We start from the raw sequence: 25390 nt of genomic DNA, 5'->3' as shown, positions 1-25390 counted from the left end.
GCTCACACACATTTCCATGGATACACATGCTCAGATGAACTGGACACAGATAGGAAATAAGTTCACCAGCCTCTGAAAAGACAGATTGAAAGCTCAGGGGCAGTCTGGGTACAGTACTGAAATGTTAACCTGTACTTTCACTCAGCCACAGAGAGCAGCACCCATCCCAATTTGGGATGAGAGAGCTGTTTCATGTTTGAGGCGTTAATAGCTTTTATTCCGAAGCTTTCAGCTGTCACGTGTGTGTTCAGGCATGTGACATTGCACTAAGTGCAAAGATGCCTTTTAATTTCTGACCACATGCTAACAGAATCTCTGTCAAAGGACAGCCCTCTCCAAACCGGTTTATCCTGTGCAGATGAAGTGAGATAAAGTGTCTGGGAGATGAAGACTGAGGTGTGGCTTTCCATTAACCACAGGCTGTTTGCAATCTTTTAGTTTCACTGAAATACATTGCAGGGATTCTAATTGTGGGAACTGAAGTCATGCTTGAAAAGGGACTATTTTTACAATGCTATGGAAAGAGCAGCAGTGAGGCTATTTGGATAGCTCAAAAGAGCCAGCACAGACACAATAGGCTCCTTCTGGGCTGTACCATTCCACACTCATTGCTTGCACTCTCATCTTACTGTATAACACTGGGGTACAGTACTGGCGGGGACATGTCTGTCACTGTACAACACTGGGGTACAGTACTGGTGGGGACAGGTCTGTCACTGTAAAACACTGGGGTACAGTACTGGTGGGGACAGGTCTGTCACTGTAAAACACTGGGGTACAGTACTGGTGGGGACAGGTCTGTCACTGTAAAACACTGGGGTACAGTACTGGTGGGGACAGGTCTGTCACTGTAAAACACTGGGGTACAGTACTGGTGGGGACAGGTCTGTCACTGTATAACACTGGGGTACGGTACTGGTGGGGACAGGCCTGTCACTGTATGACACTGGGGTACAGTACTGGTGGGGACAGGCCTGTCACTGTATGACACTGGGGTACAGTACTGGTGGGGACAGGTCTGTCACTGTATAACACTGGGGTACGGTACTGGTGGGGACAGGCCTGTCACTGTTATGACACTGGGGTACAGTACTGGTGGGGACAGGTCAGTCACTGTATAACTGGGGTACAGTACTGGCGAGGACAGGTCTGTCACTATAACACTGAGGTACAGTACTGGTGGGGACAGGTCTGTCACTGTATAACACTGGGGTGCAGTACTGGCGAGGACAGGTCTGTCACTGTATAACACTGGGGTACGGTACTGGTGGGGACAGGCCTGTCACTGTATATCACTGGGGTACAGTACTGGTGGGGTCAGGTCCGTCACTGTATAACACTGAGATACAGCACTGGTGGGAACCGATCTGTTCCAGGCATTCCCTGGGCTTTTTGGTCCTAACGAGAGCCACCACACTGTTCCAAATTGGGATGGGTGCTGCACAGGTTTCAGGCTCAAGGAATCCTGCCACTGTTGTTAGGGTCTAATGTGCAGGAGCTATTCACCCCATCAGCGCAGAATACGTACACTTCCTATTGTGGATCCAGTGGGGTCCATGCCCCTTAGTAGGGGCATTGCCCTGCGTGGTATCCAGTATGGGACAGAGTCCAGGACTGAACAAGCTGTTCACTAGGCAGCTCAGGCCATCCTGGGGTTAGAGAGAGCTGGCTGCCTGAGAACTGGAGTCTGTCACAGAGGCTACAATAAGGTCCAATCTGGCTCAGAAAATACTCCCACACACCCCCCACCCCTCTCTACACAGTCACACAATGGAACACACTCAGATCCTCATTAATGGGACACACCCTACGCTGTTGGTTTGTTGATGCTGTGTTGTGTGGCAGCGCTGAGTGAGTCTGTTCCAAGAACCCCACCCTGTGGCAGCTTCTCCTTTATTGGGTGGAGCTGATAGGACAAAACTCAAAACAGGATCTGGTGAAACCTTGTACAACACAGACGCACGTGCACACAGATGTGCCCGTTTATAGATTTTGGTATGAAGTAGCATGACAAAAGCTAGTTAAAAAATAATCCAGTTAATTGAGGGTGATCCAGGAATACTGTTCACAGAGGCTGAAATCACTAATGTGAACGATAGGGAACAGTTGATCACAGTGACAGAGCTCTGCAGCAGCTTTGATATTGCAACCACTCCGCTCTCTACCCAATACAGTACCTGCTCAGGCTAATCTGCAGGATTCCATGCATTCTTAGGCTTGATTACAAGGTTCCAGCGTTTGCTGTCACTCTTTGAAATTACTTAAATTACTGAATTTTGACAACCAGTACAAGTCAGTAAACTGCAAAATTCTCAGCCAGAAACAGCTCCGTGTGTGTATACCTCTCTGAAATGTTACAAAACAATATTTAAACAGTAATAGGGAGCTGCAGTCAGTAGGTAGCTCTCCTGGCTCTGAGCCATGTACAAAGGCCCAGGTTTGAGTCCCACTCCGGGATGCGTTGGCCATGAAAAGACTAAGCCACTGGTGCTAGTCCCGAGCACAGATAAACGGGGAGGGTATCCACCTGTAAAACCACTTGCAAAATCCAAAGAAAACTGATGCTTGATATGAAGGTGATCAGCCAGCATTGTGGTTTACCCCATGTAAATGGGAAAAGCGCAAAAAGGAAGTGAATACAATATTTAAAACAGCAACACAGAGAGTTTCCCTCTGCTCAACTCTGGGTTTTGTGTAGAATGTGGAATCATAAAAAGGCAGCTTTTGCAGAGTGTGTTGGCTGTGATGACTTTGCGATATAATCTCGCGAGACAGAACTTTTATAGTGAGAGAGAGACAGTGGGGGTGACCAGAGAATTTACGGTGGGAGTTGGGCAGCTGGGATTGTGACAATCGCTGACATGCACAGACCCACAGGAGACAGAGACACGGGAGATGAAAGAGAAAAAGCAATAATCAATTGAGCAACATCTGAATCCAGCGCCTGATACAGGTTGCAGGCGAACTATCAACATCAGTGACCCACGCATCATCAGGTCCTGAAACACCAACACCTCCCTCCTCACTCTCCCTTACCAGATTCCCCTCCCAAGCTATCAACACTGGGTCAGGAAAGCTTCCTCCCAACCCTCCATCATCTATAGATCCTGTATCATACCCCACAACCCCTGCAATCATTGTACTCCAAACTGTCTCACCACCTCCACACCCATCAAACAGTTATTTTGGGGAATGTGTGTGTGTGTGTGTGTGTGTGTGGCAGGGGCGGGGGGGCGAGCGGGGAGATGGGCAGCGGCAGAGGGGAGATGAAGACATAATTGAACATCCAGAATGTGGCAGCTCAACCCATGATGGAGCACTGACCAAACAGGGCTTTCATTTTTACAAAGAAAACAATTCTCACTGAACCGAGCGTAACAGCTGGTGTCTGTGCACGGGGACCTCTGCCCACTGCCCCCACCCCTGGGTGAGGCAGGCACCCCACTGCCCACGCCCCCACCCCTGGGTGAGGCAGGCACCCCACTGCCCATGCCCCCACCCCTGGGTGAAGCAGGCACCCCACTGCCCATGCCCCCATCCCTGGGTGAAACAGGCACCCACTGCCCACTGCCCATGCCCCCACCCCCAGGTGAGGCAGGCACCCCACTGCCCACGCCCCCACACCCGGGTGAGGCAGGCACCCCAATGCCAACACCCCTACCCCCGGGTGAGGCAGGCACCCCGCTGCCCACGAGGAGGGGTTGCCTCGGGTTCGCAGACCTGTGCACAAAGCTCTGAAATGCAGACTTCTGCCTTCAGACTGAAGCAGTGTATGAACTCAGTGCTGACATATTCCAAGGCACTGGAGGATGAACACAACACGCCCTGATGAATCACAGTCTGGCAGCTGCACCCGTCTAAATTCTCTTGAATAAACAGAACGTAGATGCTGACAGTGAAGCTGAGGTGCAGCCTGATCCATGGGAGAGGCTGTAATAACAAAGCAGTGATTGATTTACTGCACGATTAACACTTCAGAAGGGCCACCAAAGCACTGAGACAGAATATGGCCTCACCCACTGCAGATAGCCACACGGACACCGTCCCACCTTCTGTCACTGACCAGGAAACACAGGAGAGGAGTACCCTCATCACAAAACTAACCTTCCAAACTGTGGGCACAGTGACTAAACTCCATCCTCCCGTCTCACACCTGGAGCTGCTCAACATTACTATCCCAGACACTCAGCTTGGATCAAAAATCATTGATTCACCAGCAACTACTGAATGATTTTTTTTCAAGTCCCCTCCGACAATATTTATTTATAATTTACAAAACTTCTGTAACTTAATCCAATGTGAATGTGACTCATTTACACAAAAGAAAGACTGTCGGAATCTGACACAAACACACACTCGCACGCACACACACTATTCCTTTCATGGTTTCTTCACTCCTGATAACTTCCCCGGCTTCTTCTCTTGTCCTCTGTTGGCTCCGGTCACTCCACGGCCACGCCCACCAAACACACCTGCCAACAGGAAAGAGCACCGGGTTACACTGGCCGTTCACACTACGGTAACTTCAAAACACTGTGTTGTCCTGGGTGCCGACTCTCCCTACGGTACAGATACCCCAGGTGCCCATTGCTCCCCGAACCTTGCATTTGAGGTTGAAAAGTCAATCTCATTCAATAATCACATAGGCTGCCAACAGGAGCAGGTGCTCACCAGTCAGTCAGTGTCCTCCCAGTCAGAAGATTGCGGATTCAGCAGCCTCTCTGGAGATGTGAGGCCATTATTGAAGCTGACACACCCAATGCAGTACTGAGCAAGTGCTGCACCGTTGGAAGTTCTGACTTTCAGACAGTACGATAATCAAACTGTGAGTTTTCAGTTCACCCAAGTAAATATGAAAGGTCCCACGGCCGCTATTTCAATGAAGAGCAAGCGCGCTCTCTCTGGTGTCCTGGCCACATCTGGGACTCAGGAGCACGGACCACATACCCCAGGCCAAGCCCAGGGCTCAGGGGCAGTGACCCTCCCCTCCACCCTGGGGCACAGTGACACTCTCTCCCCCCCACCCCCCCAAAGGGCATGGGACTCGGGGTCTGTGCCCTGCCCCTCCCCGGGACTTGAAGGCTGTGACCTGCCGCTCCCCAAATCCTGGGACGCGGGGGGCTGTGGTCCGCCCCTCCCCCAACCCCGGGGGACTGTGGCCCGCCCCTCCCCCTCCCCCGGGACTCGGGTGCCTGTGGCCCGCCCCTCCCCTGACCCCGGGACTCGGGGGGGCTGTCCCGGGACTCGGGGGGCTGTGGCCCGCCCCTCCCCTGACCCCGGGACTCGGGGGGGCTGTGACCCGCCCCTCCCCCGACCCCGGGACTCGGGGGGGCTGTGACCCGCCCCTCCCCCGACCCCGGGACTCGGGGGGGGCTGTGACCCGCCCCTCCCCCGACCCCGGGACTCGGGGGGGGGCTGTGACCCGCCCCTCCCCCGACCCCGGGACTCGGGGGGGGCTGTGACCCGCCCCTCCCCCGACCCCGGGACTCGGGGGGCTGTGACCCGCCCCTCCCCCGACCCCGGGACTCGGGGGGCTGTGACCCGCCCCTCCCCCGACCCCGGGGGGCTGTGACCCGCCCCTCCCCCAACCCCGGGACTCGGGGGGGCTGTGGCCCGCCCCGACCCCGACCCCGGGACTCGGGGGGCTGTGACCCGCCCCTCCCCCGACCCCGGGACTCGGGGGGGCTGTGGCCCGCCCCGACCCCGACCCCGGGACTCGGGGGGGCTGTGACCTTGGCCAATATTCAATCCTTAGTTTAGACACAGGGGTCATCGTGAAGGTAGAACCTTGAGTTGACCTGAGGACAGGGATGAGACACACAGACTCAGCTCACCCCAGGAGAGTAACATGTTGCTTAACTCCAGCTGGGCCTTTGGCCCAGTTAGATGTTCCGCTTGTGGAGGAGAGAGGGGACAAAGGAATCATGGTGCAATATTCCTGTTTATTTAACATCCCGTCTTCAAGCTGGGCAAGAGGAAGAGGGAAGTGAGTTGAAGAATCGCCCATGCTGCCACCCTTTAGTCACAGGTAAATCCAGAGCGGAACATTACCTCTGCCAGCCCCAGCACCTGCTCCCCGCCCTTTCTGTTGTTGCTGCTGCTTCTGTTGTTGGATGCCACGACCTCTGCCCTTTGATACTACCTCTTCTTTCACCATGTCAATGATTTCATCAGGGATGCGGAGGTACTTAATGGTGCTGCCACGAATATAACATTCTGGCATTTTCCAGAACTTATCCCCATCCTGTAAAGCATGGAAATAGGGATGACACAGACATCTTGGGTAACAATACTCAAATCAATTAAAGGGAGTTAACAGTTGCAGTCTGAGTGACGCCTCCAACATCAGCACAGAATTTCATTACCCCTCACAGAACATAACCAACTGCAAAGACCTACGATCAAAACAGCCAAGACACAGTTACAGCATGTGTGCTGCTAATGCACAATCGGGGAGGGGGGGGGGGGATTAACAAATTGCAATCCACAACTTGTCCAGAAGGCTTAATACATTCGCGTAAATTATTTCTATACCAACACACATTACTGAATCCCAGTATTATACAGTGACAGACCTGTCCCCACCAGCACTGTACCCCAGTGTTATACAGTGACAGACCTGTCCCCACCAGTGCTGTATCTCAGTGTCATACAGTGACAGACCTGTCCCCACCGGTACTGTACCCCAGTGTTATACAGTGACAGACCTGTCCCCACCAGTACTGTACCCCAGTGTTATAGTGACAGACCTGTCCTCATCAGTACTGTACCCCAGTGTTATACAGTGACAGACCTGTCCCCACCAGTACTGTACCCCAGTGTTATAGTGACAGACCTGTCCCCACCAGTACTGTACCCCAGTGTTATAGTGACAGACCTGTCCCCACTAGTACTGTACCCCAGTGTTACACAGTGACAGACCTGTCCCCAGCAGTACTCTATCCCAGTGTTATACAATGACAATTCTTTAAATTAATTCTTTAAAGAATTATTACATAGTTTAGAGCAACTGTACATTCCTTCAAGGCACAAAAGCCCAAAAAAATTCAGTCAACTGTGGCTAACAAAGAAGTTTAACAATTGTACAAAATTAAAAGAAACGGCCTATAAAGTTGTGAGAATAGTAGTAAACCTGAGGATTGGGAGGATTTTAGAATACAGCAAAGGAGGACCAGGATACAGATAAAAGGGAGAATAGAATATGAACGTAAATTAGAAAAAACATAAGACGGATTGAGAAAGCTTCTCTAGGTATGTAAAGAGGAAATGTTTGATTAAGACAAACGTGGGTCCACTACAGGCTGAGTCAGGAGAATTTATAATGGGGAATAAATAAATGGCAGAGAAGCTAAACGATTAAAATAACAGAAAATGCTGGAAAGGCTCAGCAGGGCTGGCAGCATCTGTGGAGAGAAAAACAGTTAACAGTTCGAGTCCGTATGACTCTTCTTCAGTACTGCAACCGCAGTATTTTGCTTTTAAGCTAAGTGATTACTTTGCTTCACTAAGGAACGTACAAGAAATCTCCCAAAATTAGAGATTTGAGGGTCTAGAGAGAATGAGGAATTAAAGGAAATTTATAAGACCATAAGACGTAGGAGCAGAAGTAGGCCATTCGGCCCATCAAGCCTGCTCTGCCATTCAATGAGATCATGGCTGATCTGATAATCCTCAACTACACTTTCCTGCCTTTTCCCCATGACCCTTGATTCCCTTACTGATTAAAAATCTGTCAATCCACAGATTCATTACCCTCAGATATGAAATTCCTCCTCATCTCTGTCTTAAATGGGTGACCACTTACTCTGAGATTATGCCCTCTGGTCCTACTCTCCCACAAGGAGAAACCACCTCTCAGTATTTACCCTGTCTAGCCCCCTAAGAATTTTATATGTTTCAATAAGGTTGCCTCTCATTCTTCTAAACTCCAATGAGTACAGGCCCAACCGACTCAACCTCTCCTCATAAGAAAATCCCTCCATACCCGGGATCAACCTAGTGAACCTTCTCTGGACTGCCTCCAATGCCAGTATATCTTTCCTTAGATAAGGGGACCAAAAATGTTCACAATATTCTAGGTATGATCTAACTAGTACCTTATATAGTTTTAGCAAGACTTCCCTATTTTTATGCTCCACTCCCTTTGAAATAAAGGCCAACATTCCATTTGCCTTCCCTATTACCTGAACTTGTATGCTAGCTTTTTGGAATTCATGCACGAGAACTCCCAAACCCCTCTGTGCTGCAGCTTTCTGCAGTCTTTCTCCATTTAAATAATATTCAGCTCCTCTATTCTTCCTGCCAAAATGCATAACCTCACACTTTCCCACATTATATTCCATCTGCCAAGTTTTTGCCCATTTACCTAACCTGTCTATATCCCTCTGTAGACTCTTTGTGTCATCCTCACCACTTGTCTTCCAATCTATTTTTGTGTCATCCGCAAATGTGGCGATAGAACATTCACTTCCCTCATCTAAGTCATTAATACATATTGTAAATTATTGTGGCCCCAGCAGTGATCCCTGTGGCACTCCACTAATTACAGGTTGCCATCCTGAAAATCCCTCCTTATCCCAACTCTCTCTCCTCTATTAGTTAGCCAATCTTCTACTCATGCTAACATACTACCCTCAACGCCATGGGTTCTTATCTTATTAAGTAGCCTTAGGTGTGATACCTTATTAAACCTTTTGGAAATCCAAATGTATTACATCTGCTGGTTCCCCTTTATCTATCCTGCTTGTTACCTCCTCAAAGAATTCTAATAAATTTGTCAGGCATGATTGCCCCTTCATGAAGCCATGCTGACTCTGCTTGTTTATATTATGTATTTCTAAATGCTCTGCTATTACATCTTTTATAATAGACTCTAACATTTTCCCAATAATGAATGTTAAGCTAACTGGCATATAAATATTAGTAAGAAGGTTGTATTGGAGAAATTAACCGGATGGAAGGTTTAAAAGTCCCCGGGACCTGATATTCTACATCCCAAGCAATGTGGTTGACTCTTAAATGCTCTCTGAAATAGCCGAGCAAGCCACTCAGTTGTATCAAACTGCTACAAAGTCTCAAAAAAGGAATGAAACTGGACGGACCACCCGGCATCAATCTAGGCACCGGAAACAACAATGGCAATCTCAGCTCTGTCGACGGCGCAAAGTGCTCCTTACTAACATCTGGGGGCTAGTCATCCTCACGGAAATCATACCTTAAAGATCATGTCCCAGACACTACCATCATCACTGGTTATGTCCTTTCCCACCGGCAGGACAGACCCAGCAGTGGTGGCAGCAGTGGTATACAGTCAGGAGGGAGTTGCCCTGGGAGTCCTCAACATTGACTCCAGACCCCATGAAGTCTCATGGCATCAAGTCAAACATGGGCAAGGAAACCTCCTGCTGATTACCATGTACTACCCTCACTCAGCTGATGAATCAGTGCTCCTCCATGTTGAACACCACTTGGAGGAAGCACTGAGGGTGGCAAGTGCGCAGAATGTACCCTGGGTGGGGGACTTCAACGTCCATCACCAAGAGTAGCTCGGTAGCACCACCACTGACCGAGCTGGCCGAGTCCTAAAGGACATAGCTGCCAGACTGGGTGTGCGATGGGTGGTGAGGGAACCAACAAGAGGGAAAAACATACTTGACCTCATCGTCACCAACCTGCCTGCCAAAGATACTCCATGATCAGTATCGGTAGGAGTGACCACCGCACAGCCATTGTGGAGACGAAGTCCCACCTTCACATTGAGGATACCGTCCATTGTGTTGTGGGGCATTACCACCGCGCTAAATGGGATAGATTTCGAACAGATCTAGCAACTCAAAACTGGGCATCCATGAGGCACTGTGGGCCATCAGCAGCAGCAGAATTGTACTCAACACAATCTGTAACCTCATGGCCCAGCATATCCCCCACTCTACCATTACCATCAAGCCAGGGAATCAACCCTGGTTCAATGAAGTGTGCAGGAGGGCATGCCAGGAGCAGCACCAGGCATTCCTAAAAATGAGGTGTCAACCTGGCGAAGCTATAACACAGGACTACCTGTGTACCAAACAGCATAAGCAGCAAGTGATAGAGCTAAGCGATCCCACAACCAGTGGATCCGATCTAAGCTTTACAGTCCTGTCACCTCCAGTCGTGATTGGTAGTGGGCAATTAAACAACTCACTGGAGGAGGAGGCTCCACAAATATCCCCATCGTCAATGATGAAGGAGCCCAGCACATTAGTGCAAAAGTTAAGGCTAAAGCATTTGCTACAATTTTCAGCCAGAAGTGCCAAGTGGATGATCCATTTCAGCCTCCTCCAGAGGTCTCCAGCATCACAGATGCCAGTCTTCAGCCAAATCGAATCACTCCACGTGATATCAAGAAACAGCTGAAGACATTAAATACTGCAAAGCCTATGGGCCCTGACAATATTCCGGCAAAAGTAATGAAGACTTTTGCTCCAGAACTTGCTGCGCCCCGGTACACCTACAACACTGGCACCTCCCCGGCTATGTGGAAAATTGCTCAGGTATGTACACAAGAAGCAGGATAAATCCAACGCCGCCAATTACAGCTCCATCAGTCTACTCTCCGTCATCAGTAAAGTAATGGAAGGGGCCATCAACAGTGCTATCAAGTGGCACTTACTTAGCAATAACCTGCTCACTGGCACCCAGTTTGGGTTCCACCAGGGCCACTCAGCTCCTGACCTCATTACAGCCTTGGTTCAAACATGGACAAAAAGAGCTGAACTCCCGAGGTGAGGCAAGACTGACTGCCCTTGACACCAAGGCCGCATTTGATTGAGTGTGGCATCAAGAAGCCCTAGCAAAACTAGAGTCCAGAAGAATCAAGGGGAAAATTCTCCACTGCTTGGAGTCATACCTAGCACAAAGGAAGGTGGTTGTTAGAGGTCTGTCAGCTCAGCTCCAGGACATCACTGCAGGAGTTCCTCAGGGTAGTGTCCTCGGCCCAATCATCTTCATCAATGACCTTCCTTCCATCATAAGGTCAGAAGTGGGGATGTTCGCTGATGATTGCACAATGTTCAGCACCATTTGCAACTCCTTCATGTCCAAATGCAGCAAGAGCTGGACAATGACCAGGTTTGGGCTGACATGTGGCAAGTAACATTTGTGCCACACAAGTGCCAGGAGATGACCATCTCCAACAACAGAGAATCTAACCATCAGCTCTTGACATTCAATGGTATTACCATCGCTGAATCCCCAACTATCAACATCCTGAGAGTTACCAATGATCAGAAATGGAACTTGACTTACCATATAAAAACTGTGGCTACAAGAGCAGGTCAGAGGCTAGGAATCCTGCAATGAGTAATTCACCTCCTGACTCCCCAAAGCCTGTCCACCATCTATAAGGCACAAGTCAGGAGTGTGATGGAATACCCTCCACTTGCCTAGATGAGTGCAGCTCTCACAATACTTGAAGCTGAACACCATCCAGGACAAAGCAGTCCGCTTGATTGGCATCACATCCACAAACATTCACTCCCTCCACCACCAACACACAGCAGCAGCAGTGTGTACCATCTACAAGATGCTCCGCAGGAATTCACCAAGACTCCTTAGACAGCACCTTCCAAACCCACAACCACTATCATCTAGAAGGACAAGGTCAGCAGGCACATGGGAACACCACCACCTGGAAGTTCTCCTCCAAGTTGCTCACCATCCTGATTTGGAAATATATCACCGTTCTTTCACTGTCGCTGGGTCAAAATCCTGGAACTCCCTCCCTAACAGCACTGTGGATGTACCTACACCACATGGACTGCAGCGGTTCAAGAAGGCAGCTCACCACCACCTTCTCAAGGGCAACTACAAATGTGCAATAAATGCTGACCCAGCCAGCAAAGCCTATATCCCGTGAACGAATAATAAAGAAAAATCCCAGATTGTTGAAGAGGTTGCTGTAGAGATAGTGGATGCATTGGTGATTATTTTCCAAAATTCGATTGATTCTGGAATGGTTCCTGCAAGTTTGAAAAGTAGCAAATGTCACCCCACTATCATGATCTGATTGGGCACAGTCAGCATGGATTTATGAATGGGAAATCATATTTGACAAACTTGTTGGAGTTTTTTGAAAATGTTATTAACAAAATTGATAAAGGAGAGTCGATGGACGTAGTATACCTGGATTTTCAGAAGGCTTTGGATAAAGTCCCCCAAAGGAGGTTGATTAGCAAAATAAAAGCACAAGGGATACGAGGCAATATACTGGCATGGATTAAGGATTGGCTAACAGGCAGAAAACAGAGAGTAGGAATGAACGGGTCATTCTCACGTTGACAGGCTGTAACTAATGGGGTACCGCAAGGATCAGTACTTGGGCCCCAGTTGTTCACAATATATATCAATGATTTGGATGTTGGGACCAAATGTAATAATTAAAGTTCGCGGATGATACAAAGCTAGGTGAGAATGTGTTGTGTGGAAGATGCAAAGCTGCTTCAAAGAGATTTGGACAGATTTAGTGAATGAGCAAGTATATGGCAGATGGAATATAATGTGGAAAATGTGAGGTTATCCACTTTGGCAGGAACAACAAATGTGCAGAGCATTTCTTAAATGGTAAGCGATTAGGAAGTGTAGATGTACAAAGGGACCAGGGACCTGAAGGCTAACATGCAGGTGCAGCAGGCAGTTAGGAAGGCTAATGGGATGTTAGCCTTTATCGCAAGAGGATTTGAGTACAGGAGTAGTGAAGTCTTGCTTCAATTGTATAGAAGCTTGGTTAGACCGCACCTAGAGTAGTGTGTGCAGTTTTGGTCCCCTTACCTCAGAAAGGATATTATTGCCATAGAGACAATGCAACAAAGGCTCACCAGACTTGTTCTGGGGATGGCAGGACTGTCTTCTGAAGAGAGACTGGGGAAACTGGGCCTGTATTCTCTAGAGTTTTGAACAATGAGAGGTGATCCCATTGAAATCAACAAAATACTTAAAGGAATAGACAGGGTAGATGCAGGTAAGATGTTTCCTCTGGTTGGGGAATTTAGACTCAGGGGACAGAATTTCAAAATAAGGGGGAAACCGCTTAGGACCGAGATTAGGAGAATGTTTTTACTCAGAGGGTTGTGAATCTTTGGAATTCTCCAGCCCAGAGGGCCATGGAAGCTCAGTCATTGAGTATGTTTAAAGCAGAGATTGGCAGATTTATAAATACCAAATGAAAAAGGGATTTAAAAAAACAATTCATTTACAGGATGTCAGACGGTCGCTGGCTGGGCCAGCATTTATTGCCCATCCTTAATTGCCCTGGAGAAGGTGAGCTGCCTTCTTGAACCGCTGCAGTACATGTGGTATAGGTACACCCACAGTGCTGTTAGGGAGTTCCAGGATTTTGACCCAGCGACAGTGAAGGAACGACGATATATTTCCAAGTCAGGATGCTGAGTGACTTGGAGGGGAACTTCCAGGTGGTGGTGTTCCCATCTATCTGCTGCCCTTGTCCTTCTAGATGGTAGTGGTTGTGGGTTTGGAAGGTGCGGCCTAAGGAGCCTTGGTGAATTCCTGCAGTGCATCTTGTAGATGGTACACACTGCTGCTACTGTGCATCGGTAGCGGAGGGAGTGAATGTTTGAGGGTGGGGTGCCAATCAACTGGCTGCTTTGTATTGGTGTCAAGCTTCTTCCGTGTTGTTGGAGCTGTATATGGGGATAGTGTAGGAAAAGGCATTGAAGTGGATGATTAGCAACGATCATATTGAAGGCTGAGCAGGCTTAATTTGCTGAATGGCCTATTCTTGCTCCTACATTCTTATGACAGACCTGTCCCCACCAGTACTGCTCCCCAGTGTTATATAGTGACAGACCTGTCCCCACCAGTACTGCTCCCCAGTGTTATACAGTGACAGACCTGTCCCCACCAGTACTGTACCCCAGTGTTATACAGTGACGGACCTGTACTAGAAGTGTGATAACTATTGTTGTACAGGATATTAATGCAGACTTCCCGAGAGTGAACGCGGTGCACGGCTAAAGATCCCTTTGCCCTAAGCTTGGCCTCTGCTGCCACCCAGTGGCTGCAATCAGACTTGCTAGAAACCTTTTTTATCCTTTCACAGGGTGTCGCTCATCCCCAATTGCCCTTGAGGTGGTGGTGGTGAGTTTCCTTATTAAACTGCTGCAGTCTGTGGTGTTGGTAGCCAAGTGGTTATGGTACTGGGCTTGTAACCCAAGATCAAGAGTTCAAATCTCACCATGGCAAACTATTAAACAACGTAATTTCATCTGAATAGGAACAGATGGAAAATGTGTTTGTACTCGAAAGAGTTACAAGGAGCAGGATTTCAACTTGATCCTGCTTGACAAAGCCACATATGATAAACTGTTGAAAGAGGTACACCCAGTGCCGTTAGCTAGGGTGTTCCAGGGTTTTGACCCAGTGACAGTGAAGGAACGGTGATATAGTTCCAAGTCAGGACGCTCATCTTGTTCTAGCCAGCAGCCAAGCAGGCCAGGGAGCAAGTACTGGCTTCAGGTGAGATACAGTTCCAATTACTCACAACCCTCGCACACTTCACCCAAACTGCCCTGCTTCACAATCATACAAGTCACTGAGCCTCCCGCCTGGATTAATTGCCCGAGGGCCACGGGCCCAGTTACTTCCCAACCACCTCCTGATAATCCTGGAAAACTCAATACCCTCCTGGAGTGGCTCCTCAAGCAACAACAGGAAGCCATTGGGATGCATGGTATCACTGGTTGAGCTTTTGTACGAGTGGGGTTGATAAGCCTTTGGTGCTGGCAATCTGCAACTAAGAGCAACCCCCCCTCCCCCGAAATCTACCCTTGGGTATGAAGGGTAGGGAAGGTGGGTCAGAGAGAGTATTTGCACCACTTTGGAGGGAAACAGAAGCGCGTGCATTTGTCAGTGGCTTTTTGGGGCTTTGCCATGTCCTGAACTGAGTGACATGCTGCTTCATTTGTCAGCTTAATCTAGACAATGTGAGCATTAGGAGCAGAAAGGGGAAATTTCTCACACACTGGAATATTAGATTTCACCAAAGATCACTAGGGCCAAGCTAATCATCATATTTCACAGGGGATTGAGTAATCAGAGGGAAGAGAAATAAAAATGGAGAAAAAACCAGAGACAAGTTGGAGAATTTAGGTTTTGTTTCACTTTTACACAGTGAGCTGTTGAGATCTGGAAGGCGCTGCCTGAAAGGGCTGTGGAAGCAGATTCAATAGGAACTTTCAAGAGTGAATTGGATAAATACTTGAAAAGGAAAAATTGCAGAATTATTGGAAAAGAGCAGGGGAAATGTTTCCAATTGGATAGCTCTTTCAAAGAGCTGGCACAGGCACGATGGGCTCTGCTGTAAGACTATGATCAAGCAGCACCAGGGAAATAGCAATAAAGAGCTCTGGTGCGTAGCTAGTCTTGATAGCACGGGCATGATAGGCCCAATAGCCTCTCTCTGTGCCGCAATTTCTAGGAGTGTGTGTGGAGACAGAGGATAGAAAAGGTTTTGCGAGGAGGTAGTTGCACAAACAGGGTTCCTGTAAATCAGTTCACACAAAACATGATCCACAAAACAATTATTGAGCAACTTGGCTTTAACAAGAACCGAAAGTGCAATCTCCAGAATAGACAGTACAGGGAGAGGACAGACCCAGCATAACACAGGTCCCTCAAAGTGAAGGGATAGAAACAGGACAATTGCTGGCCAGAAGCTAGATACTTTCAACAGGAAAACGGAGGGTCTTTAAAATTCTGAAGGGGATTATTAGGGTAGACATAGGGGGGATGTTTCCACTTGTGAGGGAGATAAAAACTGGAGCTCATAAGTAGAAAATAGTCACTATTAAATCTGACAAGAGAATTCAGGAGGAACTTTACCCAGAGGGGTGAGAATGTGGAACTCGTTACTACAGAGAGTGGTTGAAGCGAAGATATATTCAAGGGGAAGTTGTACAAATATCTGAAGGAAAAAGGAATAGAGGGGTGTACTGGTGGGGTGAGAAGAAGGGGTGGGAGGAGCATAAACACCAGCATGGACCTGCTGGGCAGAATGGCCTGTTTCTGCACTGAATTATCAATGTAATACAAATCAGAAACAGGAAGATCCCATACAGCAATAATTGTAGGGGAAACATTTTACCAACATCTACTAACAGATAAATTAAAAGCCTAAAAGTACCACCGCACCTTTGCAAATCTAGAGACACGACACTGCGCAATCTGATCCACAGAATAATATTTTACACAAAAACATGCTTACTTTCAAATGATTGGTTCTGCAAGTTTGACTGACCATCTGGTTTCTCTGAGCTACTGATTCCCTCACTACCTCCTCACAATAAACAGTTGGCCAGTATTCCCTTTACAGCTAAACCACCGACAGCCACCACAACAAAGCATGGAACTGTGTAAAAAAAAAAAATCAAAAGCGTTAGCACTCCCTCCTGCCCGTTACTCTCTAAACAGCTTTGCCTTTGATAAGACTAGTATCAATCCCACATGTTGAGCACAAAAGCAGGGAAGTGATACCGAAGCTGCATGAAGCTCTGGGTTAGGCCCCAACTAGAATACTGAATCCAGTTTTGGTCATCACCATTTTAGGAAGCACACGAGGGTCCTCGAGAGGGTGCGGAGCAGTTTACCAGAATGGTTCCAGGGATCGGGGATTTTAGCTACAAGGTTAAGTTGGACAATCTGGGGTTATTCTCCTTGGAGCAAATGAGATTGAGGGGAGATTTGATAGAGGTGTACAATTGGACAAGAGATACAAAGGAGTACGTGAGGAAGAACTTCATTTATGCAGTGAGTGGTAATGACCTGGAACTTGCTGTCGACAAGTGGGGTAGAAGTTGGTATGATGGATGATTTCCAAAAGGAAACTGGATGGGCACTTGAGAAGTAATGGGACTGACTGCTCTACAGAGAGGTGTGGACATGATGGGCCAAATGGCCACCTTCTGTGCTGCAATGTCTATATGTTGATCACAATATTAGAGATCGTTGTTGTGAGGTGTTGCTGACATAGACTGGCTGTCTTATTGACAGTCATTTCACTGCAATTAATTCATTGTGCTCAAGATCTTTCAATGACAGGGTAAGGCATTTTATAAATAATAATATTTATTCAGTACCAATGAACCATTCCTCAGAAACCACACTCTCCTTTGCAACCTAGGAACAGTAGGAGGCCATTCAGCTCCTTGAGCTTGTTCCACTGTTCAGTTAGATCTTGGCTGGTCTGCAACTTACCTCCATTTGCCCACCTTGATTCCCTTACCCAACAATGTATTAATGTTTGCTTTGAAATTTTCAATTGACCCCCAGCCTCAGAGTTTCAGCTTGGGGAAGTGTTCCAGATTCCCACTCTCCTTCATGTGACTCAGTCTCACTACCTCTGTCACAGCACCTCCATAAAACCTCTCCCTTTAAAGCAAGTATTTATACTCAGCTTGAAGAAGTCTCACGGACTGGAAACGTTAACTCTGTTTCTCTCTCCACAGATGCTGCCAGACCTGCTGAGTTTTTCCAGCATTTTCTGTTTGTATTTTGGATTTCCAGCATCCGCAGTATTTTGCTTTTATACTCAGCTTGCCTCTGCCTTGTGTGGTTTTACAGTTAAACTATTTATTAAAGGTTTTACGCAGTCAATATTATCCAAAAGAAAAGCCACATACCCTGGACGTACAAATAACCTCTCGCAAGTTGATATTCATCCAGTTATCACAGCTGACCAGATGACCATTGTACGTTTCTCCATTCTTCAACTCCACAAGCTGCCAAACACAAAAATACATCTTTTATTAAAGGAAGAGTGAGCTGCGCCCCGACACAGTGGGAGCCCGAGCGAGCTGTGCCCCGCCACAGCGGGAGCCCGAGCGAGCTGCGCCCCGCCACAGCGGGAGCCCGAGCGAGCTGCGCCCCGCCACAGCGGGAGCCCGAGCGAGCTGCGCCCCGCCACAGCGGGAGCCCGAGCGAGCTGCGCCCCGCCACAGCGGGAGCCCGAGCGAGCTGCGCCCCGCCACAGCGGGAGCCCGAGCGAGCTGCGCCCCGCCACAGCGGGAGCCCGAGCGAGCTGCGCCCCGCCACAGCGGGAGCCCGAGCGAGCTGCGCCCCGCCACAGCGGGAGCCCGAGCGAGCTCTCTTTGGACCGATCAACACCTGTTAATGCAGATGTCCCTTCAACCTGACTCACCATTGGATGATTCTGCGCCGTCTTCAGTAATGAGAGGGGAAGCTGAAATAAAGAAAAATCAATTAAATCTGGGAAGTAAGTTTCACTTGTTGAAACAATCAAAACCACAGCAGGACACAGTTCCAGAACTGCGCCTCCCCCGTCAACAAAAGCTGAAACTCAGACTGGCCGGTCACTTCTAATTTCCCAACAATTACAGCACATGATCTTCCAGTAAGTACAGAGGCTTTGCTTCAGGCATCAAGAAGTGGAGATGTGAGATCTATCTGGCCGACACAATATCTTCAATTCATCAAATTGTGCATTTGTATCCAGCTTTCTCCCGATGGCAATAACCCATCCAGCCTCACTCATTTGCCATTACTCTTCAAGCTCTGCCTATTTTTAAATAGTATCTATGGCTTCTGCTTCAATGGTCTGTGGCAGAGAATTCCACATTCTCTTGGTATAAACAAAGATCTTACTATCTTTGATCAACTTAAATTTGTGCAATCTCATTATAGCAATTACCATGGAAAACTATCACTCACTGTTCCTGGATCTTAACCCCTTATGATATTGCAGACATCCAACACTCCTTCACCTTCTCAGCTCCAGTGATAGCTCCAAATGTTGAGTTTCTTCCTGCAACTGCAACTCCTTCTGCCCTGGTAAAATCCAGTGAATCTCTGCTGCACTAACCCCAATGTTTTTATACCTTTTCTGTATTGAGACAACACTGTCAACTCCAGTAATGTACACGATCATAACAAGCTCCTTGCTTTAGTATTTTTCACCTCCCGATGCAAAACCAAGGATTCCTAATTGTTTATTTTTAAATAAACAGCCATGACTACTTATCTCAGCTAGTCAGACAACTTTGAAATACTGTTGAACAGTGCAGGTTGTGCTAAATGTGTCATTTCACCAACATGTCACTGTGAAGGTAACACTGCAGTAAGTTAACAGCAATGACAAAATACTTGAATTGAAGCAAATCAAGAAAGTTCATTCCTGTCATTCCATTTCCTGACTTCTCGTCCCACTCTGCAGAGTTGAGAATTTGAAAGTTTTTAAATCTCTTCAACCAACTTCCAATGCAAAGATGACTCAGTAACATGGAAGTAAACTGCAACCATTTATTAGTGCTGGGGATTATGTTTAACAGGAGCCCCATCTTAGGATCCCTCCCAAGCTTCTCAAAACATGCACAAACCCTGATTAAACAGAAACTACTGTACAAACCAGAATATAACCATTTTAAAACTGTAAAAATATATATCATTAATATATTACAACCATTACAACTATTTATGCTCCCTGACTACCTTTACCATGCAAAATCCCCATTTCCACAGAACACTACAAGCAAGAACGTGTAATGACAAGCTTACATGGGCAGTGTCCATTAGAAGTGTAGACGTGGAGAATGATGATAACAAAATACAAAAATAACGACAGAAGCTCTTACTTTAAAATAGGATGTTAATTACAGCTATAATTACGACAACACAGCCCTCACCATGGAGCGTGGCTGGGGAGATACAGAACTGGGATTAACTGTGCAGCCACCACAGTGGAATATCCACCAACAGCACTCAAATGTATTAAAAGGAGCAAAACTTTGGGTGGGTATCAGAGAGCAGACCCCCACCCGGGTGGGCATCAGAGAGCAGACCCCCCCCTCCCCCCAGTCACGTATCAGAGAGCAGACCCCTCCCACCTCCCCATGTGGGTATCAGACAGCAGAGCCCCCCCGGGTGGGTATCAGACAGCAGAGCCCCCCCTTCCCCCCCCCGGGTGGGTATCAGAGAGCAGACCCCCCTCCTCCCCCTGGGTGGGTATCAGAGAGCAGACCCCCCTCCTCCCCCTGGGTGGGTATCAGAGAGCAGACACCCCCTCCTCCCCCTGGGTGGGTATCAGAGAGCAGACACCCCCTCCTCCCCCCGGGTGGGTACCAGAGAGCAGACCCCCCTCCTCCCCCCGGGTGGGTATCAGAGAGCAGACCCCCCCTCCTCCCCCCGGGTGGGTATCAGAGAGCAGCCCCCCCCTCCTCCCCCCGGGTGGGTATCAGAGAGCAGACCCCCCCTCCCCCCGGGTGGGTATCAGAGAGCAGATCCCCCTCCTCCCCCTGGATGGGTATCAGAGAGCAGACCCCCCTCCTCCCCCCGGGTGGGTATCAGAGAGCAGACCCCCCTCCTCCCCCCGGGTGGGTATCAGAGAGCAGACCCCCCGGGTGGGTATCAGAGAGCAGACCCCCCCAGGTGGGTATCAGAGAGCAGACCCCCCCAGGTGGGTATCAGAGAGCAGACCCCCCCAGGTGGGTATCAAAGAGCAGACCCCCCCAGGTGGGTATCAGAGAGCAGACCCCCCCAGGTGGGTATCAGAGAGCAGACCCCCCTCCTCCCCCTGGATGGGTATCAGAGAGCAGACCCCCCTCCTCCCCCCAGGTGGGTATCAGAGAGCAGACCCCCCTCCTCCCCCCGGGTGGGTATCAGAGAGCAGACCCCCCGGGTGGGTATCAGAGAGCAGACCCCCCCGGGTGGGTATCAGAGAGCAGACCCCCCCAGGTGGGTATCAGAGAGCAGACCCCCCCAGGTGGGTATCAGAGAGCAGACCCCCCTCCTCCCCCTGGGTGGGTATCAGAGAGCTGACCCCCCAGGTGGGTATCAGAGAGCAGACCCCCCCTCCTCCCCCTGGGTGGGTATCAGAGAGCAGACCCCCCCTCCTCCCCCTGGGTGGGTATCAGAGAGCAGACCCCCCAGGTGGGTATCAGAGAGCAGACCCCCCTCCTCCCCCTGGGTGGGTATCAGAGAGCTGACCCCCCAGGTGGGTATCAGAGAGCAGACCCCCCCTCCTCCCCCTGGGTGGGTATCAGAGAGCAGACCCCCCAGGTGGGTATCAGAGAGCAGACCCCCCTCCTCCCCCCGGGTGGGTATCAGAGAGCAGACCCCCCTCCTCCCCCCGGGTGGGTATCAGAGAGCAGACCCCTCCCCTTTTACATTCACCTCGCCTCCTCTTCCCTCCCGCCCTCTCTCCCTCCCTCACTCACTCGCCGTCTCGCTATCGTGTTCTCACCATTTTTTCCGCCTCTGCTGCAACCGAACCTGCTGGCCCCGCCTCCTACCTAATTGACAACTGGATTCACCAATCAGCGGCCGCGGTGCCGAGCGCAGCCCGTCGTCGCCGTGAGCAAGTTCGGTTGCCGCGAGCGCCGTAAAATGTATTTGGCCGGTGGGAGAGTGGGGAGCTGTCGTGAAGTGGGGCCTGGTCAGAGCGGAGAAGCCTGGGGTTCCACTGAGCGTTTCGCCGGCCGCTGCATGCGGCTTGTTCGGCCGATCACCCTCCGGAGGGGTTGGCTTTAGGATATCTAGACTTGATTATGGTGTTAACACTCTCCCACATTCCGGAGACTTCAGCTCATCCAAAACTCATGTCCTAACTCGACCCAAGTCTCCTTCGCCCATCAGCCCCTGACTGAGCCTCACTGGCTCCTGGTTCCCGTTTAAAATGATCATTCTGCTTTGCAGATCCCTCCATGGCCTCGCCCCCTCCCTATCTCTGCAATCTCCTCCAGCCCTACAACCCTCTCAGACCCCTGCACTCCCTCCAATTCCAGCCCCTTGAACATTGCCAATTAGAACCATCACTGCGCCCCCACCCCCAAAGACATACACTCTGGAATTTACCCTCTGCCTCCCCGACCTCACTTTCCTCCTTTGGGGAAACTCCTTAAAACCGAGAAGAACAAGGGGCAGCAGACCCATGGGAACGCCCCCCCACCCCCACCCGCCGCAAGTTCCCCTCCAAGCCACTCACCATCCTGACTTGGAAATATATATCACTGTCCCTTCACCGTCGTTGGGTCAAAATCCTGCAACTCCCTCCCTAACAACTTGCTTCGTAATTAAACTACTACTACAACAACTTACATTTAAACAGCACCTTTAACGTAATGAAACGTCCCAAGGTGCTTCGCAGCAGCATTATAAAACAAAGTAAAACACAGAGCCACATAAGGAGATATCAGATCAGATTAACAAAAGATTTTTTTAATTTATTCTTTCATGGAATGTGGCCATCGCTGGCTAGGACAGCATTTATTGCCCATCCCTAACTGCCCTTGAGAAGGTGGTGAGCTGCCTTCTTGAACCGCTGCAGTCCATGTGGTGTAAGTACACCCACAGTGCTGTTAGAGAGGAAGTTCCAGGATTTTGACCCAGCAACAGTGAAGGAATGCTGACATATTTGCAAGTCAGGATGGTGAGTGGCTTGGAGGGGAACTTCCAGGTGGTGGTATTCCCATCTATCTGCTGCCCTTGTCCTCCTAGATGGTAGAGGTTGGTGAGTTTGGAAGGTGTTGTCTAAGGAGCCTTCGTGAGTTCCTGCAGCACATATTGTAGATGGTACACACTGCTGCCACTGTGCGTCAGTGGTGGGGGAGTGAATGTTTGTGGATGGGGTACCAATCAAGCAGGCTCCTTTGTCCTGGATAGTGTTGAGCTTCATGAGTGTTGTTGGAGCTGCACTCACCCAGATAAGTGGAGAGTATTCCATCAAACTCCTGACTTGTGCCTTGTAGATTGTGGACAGGCTTTGGGGAGTCATGAAGTGAGTTAATTGCCTCAGGATTCCTAGCCTCTGACCTGCTCTTATAGCCACAGCATTTATATGACTCGTCCAGTTCAGTTTCTGGTCAAGGGTAACCCCCAGGATGTTGATAGTGGGGGATTCAGTGATGGTAGTGCCACGAAAGTGAAGTCATAAAGGTCTACAGCACAGAAAAAGGCCCTTTGGCCCATCGAGTCTGCGCCAGTCAAACAAGTGCCGAACTATTCTAATCCCATTTTCCAGCACTAGGCCCATAGCCTTGTATGCCATGGCATTGCAAGTGCACATCCAAATACTTCTTAAACGTTATGAGGGTTTCTGCCTCTGCCACGCTTTCAGGCAGTGAGCTCCAGATTCCCACCACCCTCTGGATGAAAAAATTCTTCCTCACATCCCCTCTAAACCTCCTGCCCCTTACCATAAATCTATGACCCCTGGTTATTGATCCCTCCACCAAGGGGAAAAGTTCCTTCCTGTCTACCCTATCTATGCCCCTCATAATTTTATGCACCTCAATCATGTCCCCCCTCAATCTCCTCTGCTGCAGGGAAAATAACCCCAATCTATCCAATCTCTCCTCATAACTAAAACTCTCCAGCCCAGGCAACATCCTGGTAAATCTCCTCTGCACTTTCTTGAGTGCAATCACATCCTTCCTATAAAGTGGATTCCAGAACTGCACACAATACTCTAGCTGTGGCCTAACCAACGTTTTACAGTGTTCCATGCCTCGACTAATAAGGGCCAGTATCCCATATGCCCTCTTAACCACCATCTACCTGTCCCGCTACCTTAAGGGACCGGTGGACATGCACACCAAGGTCCCTCTAATCCTCGGTACTTCCCAGGGTCCTACCATTCATTGTGTATTCCCGTGCCTTGTTTGTCCTGCCCAAGTGCATCACCTCACACTAATCCGGATTAAATTCCACTTGTCACTGATCAGCCCAACTGACCATCCCGTCTAAGTCCTCCCGTAACCTAAGGCTATCCTCCTCACTATTTACCACCCCACCAATTTTCGTGTCATCCACTAACTTACTGATCAACCCTCCTACATTCAAGTCTAAATCATTTATATATACCACAAACAGCAAGGGACCCAACACTGATCCCTGTGGAACCCCACTGGACACAGGCATCCAGTCACAAAAACACCCCTCGACCATCACCCTGCCACTCAGCCAATTCTGGATACAATTTGTCAAATTGCCTTGGATCCCATGGGCTCTTACCTTCCTTATCAGTCTCCCATGCAGGGCCTTATCAAAAGCCTTGCTGAAGTCCAAGTAGACTACGTCAAATTCATTGCCCTCATCTACACACCTGGTCACCTCTTCAAAAAATTCATTCAAATTGGTCAGACATGAACTCCCCTTAACAAAACCAAGCTGACTGCCCTTGATTAATCCCTGCCTCTCCAAGTGTAGATTAATTCTGTCCTTCAGAATTGCTTCCAATAGTTTCCCCACCACTGAGGTTAGACCGACTGGCCTGTAGTTTCCTGGTTTATCCTTTCCTCCTTGAATAAAGGTACCACATTGGCTGTCCGCCAGTCCTCTGGGCACTTCTCCTGTGGCCAGAGAGATATTGAAAATTATTGCCAGCGCCCCTGCTATCTCCTTCCTTGCTTCACTCAACAGCCTGGGATTTCATCCAGGCCTGGGGATTTATCTACTTTTAGATAAAGCTTGCCAGACCACTTAGAACCTCCTCCCTTTCTATGCTAATTTATTTAATTATATTACAGTCCTTCTGCCTGATTTCCGTACCCGTGTCGTCCCTCTCACTTGTGAACACCGACACAAAGTATTCATTTAAAACTCGACCTACGTCTTCTGGCTCCACACACAAATTACCACTATGGTCCTTAATGGACCCTACTCTTTCCCTAGTTATCCTCTTACTCTTAATGTACTTGTAAAATAACTTTGGATTTTCCTTTATTTTACCTGCCAATGTTTTCTCATGCCCCCTTTTTGCTTTCCTAATTTCCTTTTTAATTTCTCCCCCTACACATTCTATACTTCCGCTGTCTTAAGCCCTCGGTATCTGCCATAAGCCTCCCTTTTTCTCTTTATCCAATCCTGTATATCCCTCGACATCCATGGTTCCCTGGATTTGTTGGTTTTCTTTACTGGAATACATTGGCCCTGTACTCTCCCTATTTCCTTCTTGAATGAATCCCACTGCTCTGATGCAGATTTACCTAAAAGTAACTGCTCCCAATCCACTCTGGCCAAATCATATCTGATCTTACTAAAATTGGCCTTCCTCCAATTTAGAACTCTGATTTCTGGCCCATCCTTGTCCTTTTCCATAACAACCTTGAATCTAACGGAGGGGCAATAGTTAGATTCTCTCTTTTTGAAGATGGTTATTGCCTGGCACTTATGTGCCGCGAATGTTACTTGCCTCTTGTCAGCCCAAGGCTGGATATTGTCCTGGTCTTGCTGCATTTGGACATGGACTGCTTCAGTATCAGAACCTTGTGCAATCATCAGCGAAAATCCCCACTTCTGACCTTATGATGGAAGGAAGGTCACTGATGAAGCAGTTGAAGATGGTTGGGCCTAGGACACTACCCTGAAGAACTCCTGCAGTGATGTC

The 25390-nt window shown here is 48.9% G+C and overlaps 1 protein-coding gene across 6 annotated transcripts; it reads right to left on the bottom strand.

Annotated features, from left to right (window-relative positions):
* Window positions 1-4231: 4231 nt before the first annotated feature.
* lsm4 (LSM4 homolog, U6 small nuclear RNA and mRNA degradation associated) lies at window positions 4232-22092 on the bottom strand. 6 transcript variants are annotated; one of them, XM_041204820.1, is made up of 5 exons: window positions 21989-22092; window positions 18191-18232; window positions 17673-17771; window positions 6052-6244; window positions 4232-4472 (listed from the first exon to the last, which is right to left on the bottom strand). In XM_041204820.1, the coding sequence occupies exons 1-5, from the start codon at window positions 21989-21991 to the stop codon at window positions 4381-4383; spliced, it is 429 nt and encodes a 142-aa protein (XP_041060754.1). In that variant the 5' UTR covers window positions 21992-22092; the 3' UTR covers window positions 4232-4380. The 6 variants fall into 6 exon arrangements, with proteins under 6 accessions (XP_041060754.1, XP_041060757.1, XP_041060756.1 ...); XM_041204823.1 differs by lacking the exon at window positions 21989-22092 and adding an exon at window positions 21859-21906; XM_041204822.1 differs by lacking the exon at window positions 21989-22092 and adding an exon at window positions 21845-21858.
* Window positions 22093-25390: the final 3298 nt, after the last annotated feature.

Source organism: Carcharodon carcharias, chromosome 14 (genome assembly GCF_017639515.1).
Source record: "Carcharodon carcharias isolate sCarCar2 chromosome 14, sCarCar2.pri, whole genome shotgun sequence".
In the NCBI taxonomy this organism is placed as follows: domain Eukaryota; kingdom Metazoa; phylum Chordata; class Chondrichthyes; order Lamniformes; family Lamnidae; genus Carcharodon; species Carcharodon carcharias.
This window is presented reverse-complemented; position numbering and strand designations above follow the sequence as displayed.

Bases quoted from the DNA above. Each gene is read 5' to 3' on its own strand.
- lsm4 (XM_041204817.1), bottom strand. The intron at 6,245-17,672 runs GTATGTGGCTTT...CATGCTTTACAG, and splicing joins AGGTTATTTGTACGTCCAGG to GATGGGGATAAGTTCTGGAA. The intron at 4,473-6,051 runs GTAATGTTCCGC...TCCTGTTGGCAG, and splicing joins AGGTGCTGGGGCTGGCAGAG to GTGTGTTTGGTGGGCGTGGC.